Source organism: Fundulus heteroclitus, chromosome 17 (assembly GCF_011125445.2).
Source record: "Fundulus heteroclitus isolate FHET01 chromosome 17, MU-UCD_Fhet_4.1, whole genome shotgun sequence".
Lineage (NCBI taxonomy): Eukaryota > Metazoa > Chordata > Actinopteri > Cyprinodontiformes > Fundulidae > Fundulus > Fundulus heteroclitus.
This window is the reverse complement of record NC_046377.1, coordinates 16,401,390-16,416,776: the sequence shown is the minus strand read 5'-3', so window position 1 is coordinate 16,416,776 and position 15,387 is coordinate 16,401,390. Positions and strand designations below refer to the sequence as shown.

At 40.0% G+C, this 15,387-nt stretch overlaps 1 protein-coding gene across 4 annotated transcripts in view; it reads left to right on the top strand.

Annotated features, from left to right (window-relative positions):
- Nucleotides 1–14,768, top strand: part of pacsin2 (protein kinase C and casein kinase substrate in neurons 2) — a 30,712-nt gene extending 15,944 nt beyond the window's left edge. For 2 of the 4 annotated variants that reach the window (XM_012869730.3, XM_036148868.1), the window contains 8 exons: nucleotides 1,237–1,392; nucleotides 1,468–1,643; nucleotides 1,749–1,869; nucleotides 4,152–4,202; nucleotides 6,225–6,355; nucleotides 10,224–10,370; nucleotides 11,393–11,574; nucleotides 13,221–14,768. In XM_012869730.3, coding sequence (XP_012725184.2) covers nucleotides 1,237–1,392; nucleotides 1,468–1,643; nucleotides 1,749–1,869; nucleotides 4,152–4,202; nucleotides 6,225–6,355; nucleotides 10,224–10,370; nucleotides 11,393–11,574; nucleotides 13,221–13,333 — 1,077 coding nt within the window. In that variant the 3' untranslated portion in view covers nucleotides 13,334–14,768. The remainder of the gene's footprint in view (nucleotides 1–1,236; nucleotides 1,393–1,467; nucleotides 1,644–1,748; nucleotides 1,870–4,151; nucleotides 4,203–6,224; nucleotides 6,356–10,223; nucleotides 10,371–11,392; nucleotides 11,575–13,220) is intronic. The other 2 variants (XM_012869731.3, XM_036148869.1) reach the window with 2 other exon arrangements.
- The last annotated feature ends 619 nt before the right edge of the window (nucleotides 14,769–15,387 follow it).

The window sequence follows — 15,387 nt, the reverse complement described above, 5'->3', positions numbered from 1 at the left end:
GCTGTTTAAGTGATCATGGTACAGAGAGGGAATTAAGCTAACAGGGTAAGGAACGTGGCCCGTGTGTCACCAGTGGACACAGGCACACCTTCTGTCTGGGGTTGTCATTCAGTTTGCGTAATTTCCTGTTATGGCACATCTCCCGTTTAAATTGTTTGTTTTGGTGAGAAAAGCAGCGCTGGCCTTGGTCCAAATCACACGTCACATTCTGCAGTTTGTTCCTGAAATTCAGCCAGTTTTCCCCACCCACGTCCTAGCTGTCGGATTTTTAAATTTAACACCAAGCCGTATAAGAGTGATAAGTTCCTCTCGTCATAAATGAATCATGGAGAACTCAGCAGCCATCTTTGCTCCCACAAAGGCCTGCTCACATGAACTGGCATCCTGCATATAGATTTTCATCCTTATTAATTAGTTATTTTATAAAGATTAATTAACTATTAATTAAAATTCATCATGTCCACAGGGTTCCTACACATTGTAGAAAAGTTAGGTCTGGGAAACAAAGGATACAAATAAAATTTCCGGATTATTTTTTAATACTCAATTCCCAAAATGTTGTCTCCATTGTCCCTTCATCGTCTCTCTATTCATCCTTCGTCCATTTGTCCATATATTAATTCCTCCATCCATCCTTCACTCATCTGTCCCATTCATCCGGTCATACATCCATCCTCTTCATCTCTGAAGTATTATCTGTTCCACGTCATCTTCCATCCATCCACCCATTCGGCTGTTCACTTGTCTATTTATTCTCCATCCATCCATCACTGTTTCATCAATCTGCTCGTTGTCTAACCCAAGGGTGGTGGTCTATTTGTCCATCAATTCATTCTCATCCATAGGGTCATCCATCAGTCTGCTCATTAGCCGTCCACCCATTGTCCATCCATTTGTCCACCGGTGATCCATCCATCAATACATTCAATCAGCAATCTGTCCCATAAATTTGTAAAATAAGGCTTGAAATGCTAAAGAGTAGGACTGGTGAGTCTGGAAATTATGTAATAGTAAAACGAAAACTGAGTTGGGTGCCTTTTTATCAAGGCTTTAAACATACAAATGCTTCAAAAACAAGAACTTGAGCTGAAAATGGTGAATTAAGAAATGCATTCTCTTTGGGAAGAAAGTGTAAATCTACTGTCAGCCTGCTTTGCACAACGCTTCCACTTCCCTGTTTGCATTGGGACCAGTATTTTTGCACTTATTTCACTTTGTCCACTCTGAATCCTGCAGGTAGAGACGATGAAGAAATCGTACCACTCAGCCTGCAAGGAAGAGAAGCTGGCAGCCAGCAGGGAAACCAACAGCAAACTGGAGAGCAACAACAATCCAGAAACCCAGAAGAAACTCCAGGAAAAAGTGGAGAAATGTCAGCAAGAGGTTGAGAAGGTAAGCGACCCTTTTATGTTTGTGTCAAAGCAGCAAGATGAGGTTCCTGTTTTTTAATCCCCGCGTTCTTTACAGACTAAAGAACGATATGTAAAATCCCTGGAAGAGCTGGAAAAGCTGACCCCTCAGTATATGGAGAACATGGAGCAGGTGTTTGAGCAGTCGCAGCAGTTCGAAGACAAACGGATCCGCTTCTTTAAAGAGCTGCTTCTGGACGTCAAGAAGCACTTGGACCTCTCCAGCAACTCCAGGTCAGACAGGAAGTCCTTTTTTGAACACGAGATCAGCCAAAGCGACGGGTTCAGATCTGAATAACGACTCTGCAATTCGTTTCTTTTACTGCTCCATCAACCTAGATTCCAGACGGTTTACCAGACGCTTGAGGACACGATCTCTGGTACTGATGCCGAGGACGACCTGAAATGGTTCCGCTCCAATTACGGGCCCGGCATGCCGATGAACTGGCCACAGTTTGAGGTAGTTGATCACGTAGATTCATACAAATGAAAGTCTTTAAGTGGCTTGAAATAAATAGAAAATGGTTATATCAAATACTTTCACATCAAATAACAGAAAATAATGCTCAAAGGGTTAAAAATAACCTTTTAAGTGTAACATTTTGCCTTGTAAATCAATCCTTTGCATGAATCTTTTGTTAATGTTTTATTACTGAAGTGTTTTATTTTTTAAGCTGTAGGGGTGACAGGATGGTGTCATTTTCCTTGTGGGAAACTGGAGAAAGTTAAAGATTACCTGCATGTGCATGCATTGGTATAAATTATTTTGCCGAGGGCTTTTGCAGACGTGCGCCATATTGCCAGAAGTATTCGCTCACCTGCCTTGATTCGCATATGAACTTAAGTGACGTCCCATTTTTAATTCATAGGGTGCACTCTCTACAGCTACAACAGCTTCAACTCTTCAGGCAAGGCTGGTCACAAGGTTCTGGTGTGTTTATGGGGATTTTTGACTATTCTAGTAGAAGCACATTTTGTGAGGTCAGACACTGATGTAGGACGAGAAGGCGTGGCTCTCATTGTCCGCTTTAATTCATGCCTTAACGGTTTGAGGTCAGGCCTCTGTGTCTCCACTGCTCTAGAGTTCAGTGGCGGCGTGTTTCACACCACTAGATCAGACGTTTCGCGTTGCACTTGATGTACGGCTTGGATTCAGCTGCTCGGCCATGGAAACCCTTCCCTTGAAGCTCTCTGTGCTGTTCTTGAGCTAATCTGAAGGCCACATTAAGTTTGGAGGTCTCCAGCATTTGACTCTGCAGAAAGTTGCCGACCTCTGTGCTTCGTGCGCCTCAGCATCTGCTGCCCTCACTGCATCACGCTTACACCTCCAAATCGTTTCTACTTTGTTATAAAACCACTGACAGCTGGCTGTAGAGTATTTAGGAGCGGGGAAATTTCACGACTGGACTTGTGCACAAGTGGCATCCGATCACAGAACCACGCTGGATTTCACTGAGGAACCCATTCTTTCACAAATGTTTGTGGAAACAGTCAGAATTTTTTTTTTTTTTTTTTTTTTTTACATTTTTAGCCATGGAAGTGATTGGAACGCCTGATTTTGATTATTTAGATCAGGGATGGGCAACTTCCATGATAAAGAGGGCCAAATTTTTTTCAGCACGACCATTGGAGGGCCACATGACCACGCACTTCAAATAGTTGGATATGAAAGACGCTACAAATTATTCACAATAAGAACAAATTTTAGATGAATTTATATCTATATAACTATTTTCTGCATATAAATGCATTTTAATATGTCCTTAAGCAAAAGACAAACCATTTGCTTTAAAAAAAAAATTGCAAAAAAGGAATTTAAACTCCATATCAATGCATTCAGGAGCATGGGTCATTTCAAATTTACAAGGAAAGAGGCATAAAACGGAACAGAACCTAACTCAAACAATGATGTGTCTATCCAGAAACTGTGTGGGCTTTCTTACAATACTGAATGCTCTATAATTGTATTTCTGTTACTTTTTGATTATGCACATCTGTTAGCTTTTTATTCTGAAAAATCTAATGTCCCATGCTCCTGAATGCACCATAGCTTTCTGACACTCGAGAATGCATCACACTGGTCTGTAAGCGCGGTGCTGCACGTTTGATCTTCTGCTTAAGACAAAGCTTTGCAGTTTCAAAACTAACGTCGGCTCTCACGGTTTATGTTGTGTGTGAATGACAAGAGACCAAAAAAAAATTCCCCATGTCCGTACTTCTTCCCATTTTGTCTGAAAATGTGACTTTCTCGTCAAGTTTTCCCTTTATTCCACTGCTAGTGGCCAGGGCTCTTGACTTTCTTCCTCGCTGTTGCAATGCGGCCCATGCCCGCTATTGTTTGGGTACGGCCCCCTATCGGTCAAAAGTATAATTACAAGTTTTTTTTTTGTTTTGTTTTTTTTTCATTAAATTATTATTGATCTATTCGCGGGCCGCACTGAGTGATGACGAGGGCCGTGTGCGGCCCCCGGGCCGCCAGTTGCCCATCCCTGATTTAGATGGATGAGCGAATACTTTTGGCATATATAGTGTAACTCTTGATGCCTTTCTGCACCTTTTCTTTCCGTGTTTACCTTAGAAACTCTTTTTTTTTTTTTTAGAAAGGATATGAATGAAGAACATCATAATTTTGTTCAACAACCCGGCAACTTTTTTGATTCATTCATTCAAACTTGGAGGTTTAGACTGTGAAGTCCCCATTAATCCTAACCACACTTGCCTCCCTTTCCTCATGTTTGACAGACTTTGGACCGGTCACAACCTCCTCGCTCCTTTAAGAGAAGGTCCATTTTAGTGAGTTCTGCGCGGGAAGCCTGTTCTCTCACTGCAGCCATTGGGGGGGAGGGGAGGGGGGGATTTCTATATTCCCACTGAAAATCTTACACTTCTTTCCATTAGTGCGTGTGTTTGGGTTTGATGTTGCTCTATTTGTTTTGTCCTGTATTAAATGGTAAGAAAAATATAAATCTTCTACATCAGTGGTCTCAAACTCCAGTCCTGCAACCTTTACATGCATTTTTGTTTTAACTCGCCTGATTTAAGTATTAGCTCATTAACAGAGCTCTGTAGAGCCTGGCTTCTTGCTACTGAGGCAGTTTAGACATTGGATTCTGGTGTGTAGGGCAAAGGATGCATGTAAAGGTTGCCCTCCAGGGTTTGACACACAGCACAGATTTGATCACGCCATACCTTTCCTTAAAGAGCATGTTGTTGTAACTTTTTACAAGTCTTCCTTTTCCTTTGTCTTTAGGCCTTTATGCAAAATATTGAAATTTACATGCTGCAAATTCAGTGAGTTGTACAGAAGTGTAAAATAAACTGAGCACAAGACTGTTGTGAATGCAGCTGAAAGTTATACAGAACACCAAGATGGCCACCCTATACATACATAATGACAGCATAATGCCTGTCTTTAATTTAAGCTCACAGGGTAAATATTTAAAGGGGGCATATGATGCTTTTTGGTTCTTCTTTTTCTGTTTGAAATCATTATATCGTGGTCAATATAAAGTGGAACTGCAATGCTTGAGTCTGAATTCTGAGTTATTGTTGCTCCACTCCTCTCATCTGTTCTCAGGTGCGTCTGAGAGCGACTCGTTTTGGTGCCGTCTCTTTAAATCTAAAGGAGGCACGTCACACCCCGCTCCCTCTGTTTTTGTAGTATGCTGGGGGACGGTGTTATGAATTGTGTGGGTTAATACACCCAACAACCGTACACTTTGACTTACCTACTTGTGGCTCCGACCTTCCTTAGCTTATGCTACAAAATCACTCAGAGAAATAAAAATGGCGGATTTGCGAGACGGTTAAGCCAGAAGTCCATGACTCTAATACAAAACATACAAATCTAAATGGTTAAAAAAATATGACCCAAAATGAATATATCTGAGGCATCTGGACAGACTAAATTCATATTTTTTTTGCACTCTTACTGAGTCAGATTACACAGAAAATTTTATTTCATTTTTGCATATTAAGTCTCCTTTAAATGCTGACTTGTCCAGTGAGAAAGAAGACCGAAAATATGTTGTGTAAGCAGTAGCTTGTAAACCTAAAAAAAAAATCACCCTCCCCACAAATTTAAGCTCATTCACAAGTAAATATATGTAAAAAAAAATATATTTATTAAAGTCTGGCAGCATTCAGATAGATGCCATTTCTGCTACGGTTCTGACAAGCATTGTTAGTCTGATGCGGGAGGACATCACCACTTTTATTACTCCATCAACTTCATCACAATGACATTTAGTGATTCACAAAGTATTTAAATAAAACATGGTGGCAGTGAATAGATGTGACCAAAAGTCTCACTTTTCTACACATAATCTTTATCAATCTCACTCATCGCTGTGGCTCATAATAGAAATGCAGATTAAAGGAAATGTTAGTTATTGTGACTGTCGGTGTGGTCCATTAAGATAAGTCTCTCAGAGTAATTAATTTACAAAGCAACGTGTTTTTCTACTGATAAAGTTCTGATTTCATTCGGCCTCCCCGCTGCTGCTTCACATTTCCTGCTAAGCCTTTGGTTGTGGGAAAATATCTTGGCATTCCTTCTTTCAGCAGGTGATGGAAACTGCTTTTTGAGCAAATGTCAGATTTTATCTGTCTTTTTGCACACACACACACACACACACCTGTGCATGCACAGCTTTAAACTCGTGAATAAGGTTTACAGACTTTACAGTTTTTACCGCTGTGTTTGTGTGAGTGCAAGATGTTCTCTCTCCTCATTTTGAAGCATGTTTTTGTCCAAACCGTGGATGGAAGCCAGGTTCGGTGTTCGCCTCTAACGTCTGCGCGTGTGTCCTCCAGGACTGGTCCGTAGACCTGAACCGAACCCTCAGCAGACGAGAGAAGAAGAAACCGTCCGAAGGCGTTACACTGACAGCCATCAGCCAGACTGGGTCGGACCAGCCTGTCCAGCCTGCCAAGTCCAGCAGCAGGTATGCACCAGGCAGCTCATTAAAACGCCCGCTGCACCGCACATCCTCCTCTGAAAGGCCGCTTGTCAAATCTCAGATGAGAAAAGCGCCAGCGTGACGTTTCATTATGTTGCCGATGGATTCCATAGAAACTGCACATTATTTGTTTGTGTGTGTGTCCCCCTCCCAGGGTTCAGAGTTTGTCACAACTGTGCCAAAACTACCATGGAAATATTTCTCTCTCTAATGAGCGATTAAGCGTACAGGGAAGTTCAAAGGTTGGATGTTTTTAGGGGGAACTTGGAGCTCAAACCGGAGTTACTGCGCAGTCTGGAAAAATCTGGAATCAAACTAAATATGAGGTCTGGATAACTCCGCCATAAAAAAAAATTTGTATTTTTCCCTTTGTCAAGTAGCTGCATCCATTTATCTGTCCAGACAGCCAGCTTTGTTTGGTCCCCCATTTAAATCTGACTACTTTACAAGTATCTGCTGTAAATTCATTGTGAACTTTTGCCTTTATACATAAAAAATTAACAAACAAAAACAAAACAAAAAAAAACGGAGAATCTGAAATCTGAGCCTGGGAAAAATGTTCAATATAAACAGCCCTTTTGTGGGTTCCTGATAATTGTCTTTTATTAACAATAACAAAAAAAAGATTAAGAATTTCATCCGGCCAACAAATTGTACTGAATAACATGTTGTTAAATCCTTTCATTATATAAAAATTGAGATTTGACTCCTGTGAAGATTTAAGGCCACTTACTGTTTGATTGGCAGTTTTTAATAACATGATATAATCCCTCTGACCCATTTAGATAAGGCTGTTTTTTGTCCTTGTAAAGGAATTTGTCTGTGAAAACAACGCTAAGGACGAAACTCTGTCATATAAAGATAATACCGTTAATCAGCTGATAATAAATCGCATGATTCTGTCTTGATTATGTTTAATATCATTAAGGTTCTCTCCCTGCGTCTGCGTACACATCACCAGACTGGAGGACTGTTTAGAGGAGTCAACAAAGGGAATTCCAGTCATTTAAAGTATTTGACCTCTGATCTCTCCTCAGACTCGCTGCCTGGCGCTCCTACCACCATAGTTTGTGTTTTCTATCGCATAAACGCTACAGTGGCGTCTCCGCACACATTAAAGATGAAGGAATTCCACCTGAAAGAGATTTCTGCTCAGGTTTTAGCCTAAAAGCTAATTATTTAGAAAGAAACGCACCCGGATGAGGCGGTAATTTCCCCCCTCTGACGTTGTTCATAATTCAAAGATCCAGTTTGTTGACTGAAACTCTCTATAGTTACATTGTGCCAGTCTGCCGCTCAGCCGCTGTTTGCTGTAATAACGCCACCGGCTCAACTCAGCCAGCGTGGCGGGGCCGTATAAACAAAGGCGGTCCCTTCTTCCTGCACTTCACACTCAAGAGACAGCCGATAGCTGCCAGCGTTGCACGGTCCAATAATTCTGTAAACAGCAAGTAGAAACCCCGTGTTTCCCCTGATAAAAGCCGGCGACATTAATAAGTCTTGTGCTTTGATGCAGAAATTCACAGGGGTGGAGAACACGCCGTTTACATGTTGGTATTGTTAAAAGATGCCGTGTTCGTAAGTGTTATTATTGCTTAATGCTGATTTCAAGGATCGTGAGTAGTTAAACTTTGTTTTGTATGAGTTTAAGCAATATCCTGACTATGTTGATAATTTTTGCTACTTTAAACAAAGAAAATAAGCCACTAAGTTCTGTTAGTTTCAGAAAGGTTGGTGACCGCTGGTCTGAGAGCTACTTCATCGGTGTTGTGTCATGCGAAGGGCTACCAGTACAGACCTTTGAACTGGAACAGTCAGCTCACCTTAACTTTGTGTAAAATAAAAACATTTTTCATTCTTTTTTTCTTTTTTTTCCAAATAGATATGGTCATAAATGTGAATAAACAGGAAGAGTAACGGAATAAAATAATGTTTTAGATGCAGCTCACTAGTGGATTGTGTGTTTTTTTTTTTTTTTTTTAGAACAGGCTCCTGGGAACAACATGCGGTCCTTGGGGGCTACTTGGTGACCCCTGTGTTAGTCTAATCTTTTTGGCAGCTCAAAACTAAAATAAATCCTAAATGGTTTGATAGCTGCTTTTTTTTTTTTTTTGGAGGTGTTAAAACATCAAACATAATAAGAATAATCCAGACATAGAATATTGTTTAATGTGCCAGACCGGACTAAACCGGTGTTCTGTCAGATCAGCATACCCCGTCACACCAACATATCCATAGTCAATACAGATGCGCTACCTTTAGCAGAAATTAGACGAAGTTTACTAGATTACTTTATTTATGCGTGATATGATAAACAAACAGTTGTAGTTACTTGACACCCTGACGTAGCAGCTACCCTGTCAGACTGTCATACACCGGTTAAGCTTATGCTGATCTGAAAAGTGATGCATCTGTGCAACCAAAGTTTATTGTCATATGGTTTAAAATAAATACCCAAATGCCAATGGAACTTATCTGGTTTATTAGAGATAACTCACAGTACAAAACCAACTCTACTGTATAACTATATAAAAAAAATTTAGCTGACACTTTTTGCATTTAAATATCTGACGGCTTCTCCAAGTGTTCGCAACTTTGTGCAGTAAGACTTTGGGTAAGCTGGTCTGACGGGGTAGGCTGACCTGACAGAACACCGGCCGTATTCAGCCTTATAGATCATCATGCACCATCTCCACCCCTTTAAATGCAGTTTGCTGATTGATTAGAAACTCAGCCGCTGGGCTGCTGGTCCAAATCTCTGCAGTTGCTGAAGATAATCCCATCACAAAATTTAATTTTAGCTCGGAGAGCAACGAACAGCTTCAGTCGGCAGCAAATCAGCTTTCAGCCTAGAAAAGCCGACATTATCTTAGCAGCCATGTTCTGTTCTTCACCGTGACGCTTTCTTGTTGGTTGAGTGCTTTGTGTGCATGTGACCGAGCATTTGAGTGAATGTTCTGCTAGCACGTGTTCCTGGATGTAGATGACCAACTTTAGGGGATGGATTTGCATTTTGCTGCGGTGCGTGTCAGACGGTTACACACGTGTTTTTGGTATGAATGTCTTTTATTTCGCCCTTTCAGTTATTCATGAAAACCGTTTATTCAGTGTTTTTAGTGGTGGCGAAATAAACAACTAGAATGATTTTTATTTTTTCTTATAACCAAAATCAGGTAGCAATGTCAAAATTAGACTCACAGGGTGGTTAAATGTCCTTTAGCAGCTCAACTGCAGGCCTTTTGTAACCATATTTCTCTTCAGTGAGTTGAAACTTGGACACAACTAGGTTATTGCATGCGACAACCATCTCAAGTATGCATCAGAACGGTTTTATGAGTTGATCTAATTAAACGAGTTTCCAACCCAGTGAGAAATGTATGGATTCTGTATAAAAGTCATTTCCTTTCAGGTAAATCGACTAATTTAAAGAAGATCTACCTTTTCTGATGAAAACAGTGGTGAAAAATCTAGCCAGAATGTCGTCGATGGCTTCACACACGTGTTAAAATGTTATCTGTGTGATGTTATCGGTGAATTGAGGGAAGCAAACCCCTAAAAAAGTATGCATCCATTTAATAAAAAGATTCAAGTATGCATTAATAAATGATCGACCTTCATGGCCGATCTAGACCCAAATGGCATCACATGTTTGTTTCCTTTTCATACCGGATCAATTTGCCGCATTTCCCGTCAAATATGTGGAGCGAATGAGCGCGATGACGTGGCATGCGGCCTTTATTACTCAAAACATTTGATTTTATCTCCGTCCACAGGGGGAGAACATCTCATGTGTGTGTTTTTGTGCATGCGTGAACGTTAACGGCCCGTCTCTCACTATGCTCCATGTTATCAGCCTGACTGTGCCCACCAAAACAGAACCGGTGGGTACAAATCCGTTTGAAGAGGATGAGGAGGAGGAGCAGGAGGAGGAGATGGAGATGGCTGAGGAGGAGCGCACCACAGTCAACCACGTCACTGTGAAAAAAGAGGAAATAAAAACGTTGGTGAACAGCAGACAACCCTCCGCCAACCTGCAGCCTCTTTTTCCTCTTCCATCTTTTTCTCCTTAGATTGTCGTTTGTGCCGCGTCCTCCTGCATTTCTCCCTTGGTTTATTGTCTCCGTTTTCTTTCGGTATCTTTTCCTTCCCTCCTTTCAGGTTTCAGGTCGTTGTGTTGCTCTGCATGGCCTCTCAGTGGCTCTGCACACAGAGTCAGTGTGTGTCTGTCCTTCACGCCTGACAGTTTCAGGTTTTACGGAGTATTAAATGTCGGGGTGCGCACCGAGGCGCACGTCTCTGCTGTGGGAGATGTCTCTTTCTTACAGTCAGATCTGATTACTGCAGGTTTAGAGACGGATATAACTTCTTTTTCAAAGTTGTTTCAAATTGGCAATGAAGCAAGCAACGCAATAAAAAGTAGCTTTAACTACAAACCGGTCTGACTGTAAATGCTTTGTTGTTCATTTGTGGTTTTCAGCTGTCAGAGTCAAGTTCTTTCTGTTTAGGTGGCTCCCTCTGCTGGCTGTCACAATTTAAAAACTCCAATCATGCATTTGCAACGATGATTTGTCTCGCTTGATCTTTGTTTTTTCATGAACCTGCTGTTATGTTGTCACGTTTTATCCGTTTTTTTTTTTTTTTTACGCTTACCTTCCATCAGCATTGTCGGCACCTTCTACTTGACGCTCTTCATCTCTTAAAGGCATGGAAGAAACTTCCGTTTTGATTTATCTTGAACCAAATACTTGCTTTTTTTTTTTTTTTTTTTTTTACACCCAATGCAACAAATAAGCCAATTCTCCACTGGATTTTACTGAAACAAAAATGTTTTGATGATATTCTTCACCTGTTTATGGCTTATAAGATGCACCCCTTGCTTTTATGTGGTTTGTTCTTGCTGGTGTATTCGTCTCACTTCTAACATTGGACCCTGTTGTGCCTGGCATGCTGAACTTCACACACACACACACACACGTGCGGTTTGTTGCTGTGCTAAGTGAGGTGTTTGCCCTGTGTGTCCAGCGCCAACAGCTCAGAGAAGACCCCAGACTGGTCAGATGAGGACACAGCCGGGAACCCTTTCGCCTCCAACGGCGATGGCAATCCGTTCGACGAAGAACCCGAGTCTCCGGTCGTTTCGGTTCCGGTCAAAGCCCTCTACGATTATGAAGGACAAGAGCAGGACGAGCTAAGCTTCAAAGCAGGTTTGCAACTTGAGTCACAGCAATATAAACCCCTGGTTAAAATCCGTAGAATAGAAATTACCTTTAATGTCGCTCATTGGGGGAAATAATGGCTACCAGCAGCAAAGTGAAAGGCAAATAAAAGCTTTGCAGAAACACACTAGGGTAAAAGAAATCTAAGCAAAAATAAGAAGTGGCTGTGATGTAAGGGCAAATATGCAACATAAGAAAATATTGTACAGTTATTAAAATGGCATACTAGCATTAAAATCTATTTGCATAAAAGCGGCAACAGACTATTCACATGTTCAAATACTACATAGTCTTACTATAATCTCGCTCTGAAGGAAATCTCCATTTGGATTTGACCACATTTAGTGGGAAATGACATACTAATATAATTATAAAGCTCATTTTCTCCTTAGAAAAGCTGACAACCTTGAACTCTTCACCTTCACTCGAAGCGCGCGCCATTTTCTGCCATTTCTATTTGAATCCGTGGAAGAAGCTGTGCATCAAATCCGCTCTTATTTAACAATTAGTGGCAGAAAAAGTCACTGGTGCGTTTTTTTTGTGGTTTTTTTTAGATGTCTTTTTCAAATGTTGCCACCGACTAGTCTATCTGTGTTTTTACTGCACATGGCTGTAAAAACTAACGAGGACGACCTTGCTGCTCCTCCTGTCTATCTGTGCTGCACACAGATGGTTACAGAGATAGGCATGGCTGAAACAACAGAACACGTCCCGTACAGGTAGTCTGTGCCTCGCTGTGTGTCAGAGCTGAAACTGCAGGTGTTAGGCTTCCCATAATACCTCACAAGGTTGGAGCATAGTCTCTCTAGATTGTGTGGAGTCCCGGGTCTGCCCTTATACGCTTTTCTTTTTGGTCAACCAGTCAGAAGGTTGATTTCTATCTTGATTTGATTATAGATTTTTGGATCATCGGTGACGACTGACTTTAGTAGAAATGTGCAAATCAAATATGAGGAGACAAAAGTGTTATTTTAATCGTAAAATGTTGCAAATATTGCATCCAAAGACTGCTCGGGTGTAGGATACTATAATATATTAAGGGTCACACATGCAAATTCTGTATGGCAGTAATGCTGGTTGGGCCTGTTGGGTAGACCTTGAACGGCCACCATGGATATTTCTATAGTTGCTAAGATACTACAGCTACCAGAGTGATGGTGATATTAAGTTAAATCGCTTTATTACATCTTTTGGCTTCATTTTAAACACCATAGAAATTTTAAATTAACTTGATACGCTGTTTGCATCACTGCTGCTATGATTTTTTTTTTTATGCACAAAAATGCATGCACATTAGTACACCTTTTAAATAACAATACAGTTATTTTTTTTAATATATCTGTACAGTATTTGTCTTATGTTGTAAATTTGCCCTGACTGTACAGTCTCGTCTATTTTTTCTTTTTCTTTTTTTGCCTACTGTGGGACAATAAAGGATATTTCTTTTCTATTTTCTTGTTTTTCCCCATTCTGAAGGACGGCTCAGAGAAATGTTTACCACAGTCACACATTTTATATTAGGAAAATATGTAATTAATTACCTTGCTCCCTACCAGCCTCAACCCTCCTTTAGTGTCTGTAGGTGTTGATCCAAATAATATTTATTCTTTTTTTTTTTTTTTTTTAAATTGCAGGCGATGAATTTACAAAGATTGGAGAAGAGGATGATCAAGGATGGTGCAAAGGCCGACTCAAGGACGGGAAAATGGGTCTCTATCCCGCCAACTATGTCGAAGACATCCAGTGAGGAGCTTGGCCCTGATGCCACAAATGTGAAGAAAGAAGAAGAGTTTAGTCAAGATCAGCTTGATTTTTCTCCTCCTCCGTCGTAGATGAATACGTTTATATTCGGAGCACTGTTGCTTTCTGCAGATTTGCTTTGGCGTTTCCAAAAATCACATAAAAAGGAAGCTGACCACTTGTTACCAAATAGATCTGGGATGATCATGGGGAACAGCCGCTGTCGGTCTAAGATGTTACATAAAATCACATTAATGCTGTTACAGAAAAGCTATTCAAATGGATGAGATTCAATGAAATGTATGTTAATAGATGTGTAAATATATCTATATATATATTGTTAAAACACTGGGATGATAACCTGCCTTGTGACGTCAAACGCAGCCTTAATATTTAAGCCCTCTTTTAATTCATTAAGGGAGACTTTTTAGTTAATATTTTGAATAGAATCCAGTCAATCTATGGAATACATTTCTTTGCATAATATAGACCCCGTGTATAAACTTTTGCTCTTGCATTTTGTTAGTTTTTGCTTATTATAAGAAATAATTTTGAGCTATTGCGCCTCATCTTTTCATCACCGCTCCTTTTTTTTTTTTGTTTTTTTTAAGGTGTCAGGTTAATGCAGATGAATGTATATTCAGTGATTGTATTTTTCTCACATATTAACAGCTCAGTTTTCCAGATGCTAGCTATTTCCTGCCTCCTTTCCTTAAACGATGGTTCTGACAGCATACACCGAGATTGCTTAGTTTTATAGTTTATTATTCACGCAACGCTGAATGTTTCTCTCACTCGAATCTGCATGTTTTAGTTCTTCTGCCCCAGGCCAATAGTCCCTTGATTGAGGAGGAAATAAAAAAAAACATATTTTAGTGCTTGTTTTAGCAATGAAAGCAAATGCGAGTCAAGTGTTGTAGGCACGCAAATGAAAAAAATGCTGGGATTAAGAATAGTGCAGTAGAATAGGCAATGCGAAAAGAAATGACGTGTCTGGAAATAGATTAATTTATGAGGCCACAAGTGCTTGTGTTCTACTCTTGTTAGAATGCTGTAATTTAAAATACTTTTGTACATCAAATGATTGTTTTATGAGTATTCCTTGAGGCTGTTATATTTGTAAATAGGTTTGTTTTTTTCCTTCGATAGCCATTTGCATCCTGATACATGAGCAAATTCTAATTTCCTCCTGAAATATATATTTTTAACAACCCTAATCCACATTTGGGTGTCTTTCTTCAGAAATGGACTCCATCCTGTAAATAACGTCCATACACCTGACATTGAATTGGACAACCTTTTTTTTTTTTTCTGTCTCTTTAAAACTGTATTGAGACGTTTTCAGGGTGGGCTGCTGTCAGTTGGCAGCAACAGCTGTACTTGCACATTCAATATTCGTAAATGTTGTCACACAACATAATAAATAGATTTATTCAGCAAAAGGGTTGCCTTTTATTTTAAGTTTAGGTACGTTAACATCCACTTTACACTTTCGTCTGACACCGAAACTTTAGGGCTTATTTATCCCTTACAGACATTAAGATTTTTATATATATATATATATATATATATATATATATATAGTAGATGATTTGTCAGCTAAATTTACCTTTTTTATTTATGCCAATTTATGCCTAATAATTTCACAAAATCCTGTGTCCTAATATGGAAGAAGTATTTGTCGCTGTACCAATTTACAATACACAGAAGTACAATGAAATTGGTCCACTGACCCATATAAAGTGCATAGAGAAACTAACAAATATTGCAATAATAATGGTGAATCATCAATGGAATAATACACTACAGTGCCAAAAGTATTTGCTCACCCATACACATATAATCAATCAGGCCCTTCCTCTTCCAACGTGAAAGAAAGGTCCAAAAAGTAAAGGCGGATGAGAGAGTTTGGTAAAGATGATTTAGACTGACCTCAACCTGAGAGTGGAGACTGAGAGCTAGGCGGACCTCTGACCTCATCAATGTGGTTCTGGAAAAAAATGGTAAAAAATTAAACCCATTTCCTAACATTGTTGAACGCTTTTCCAGAAGAGCTGAAGC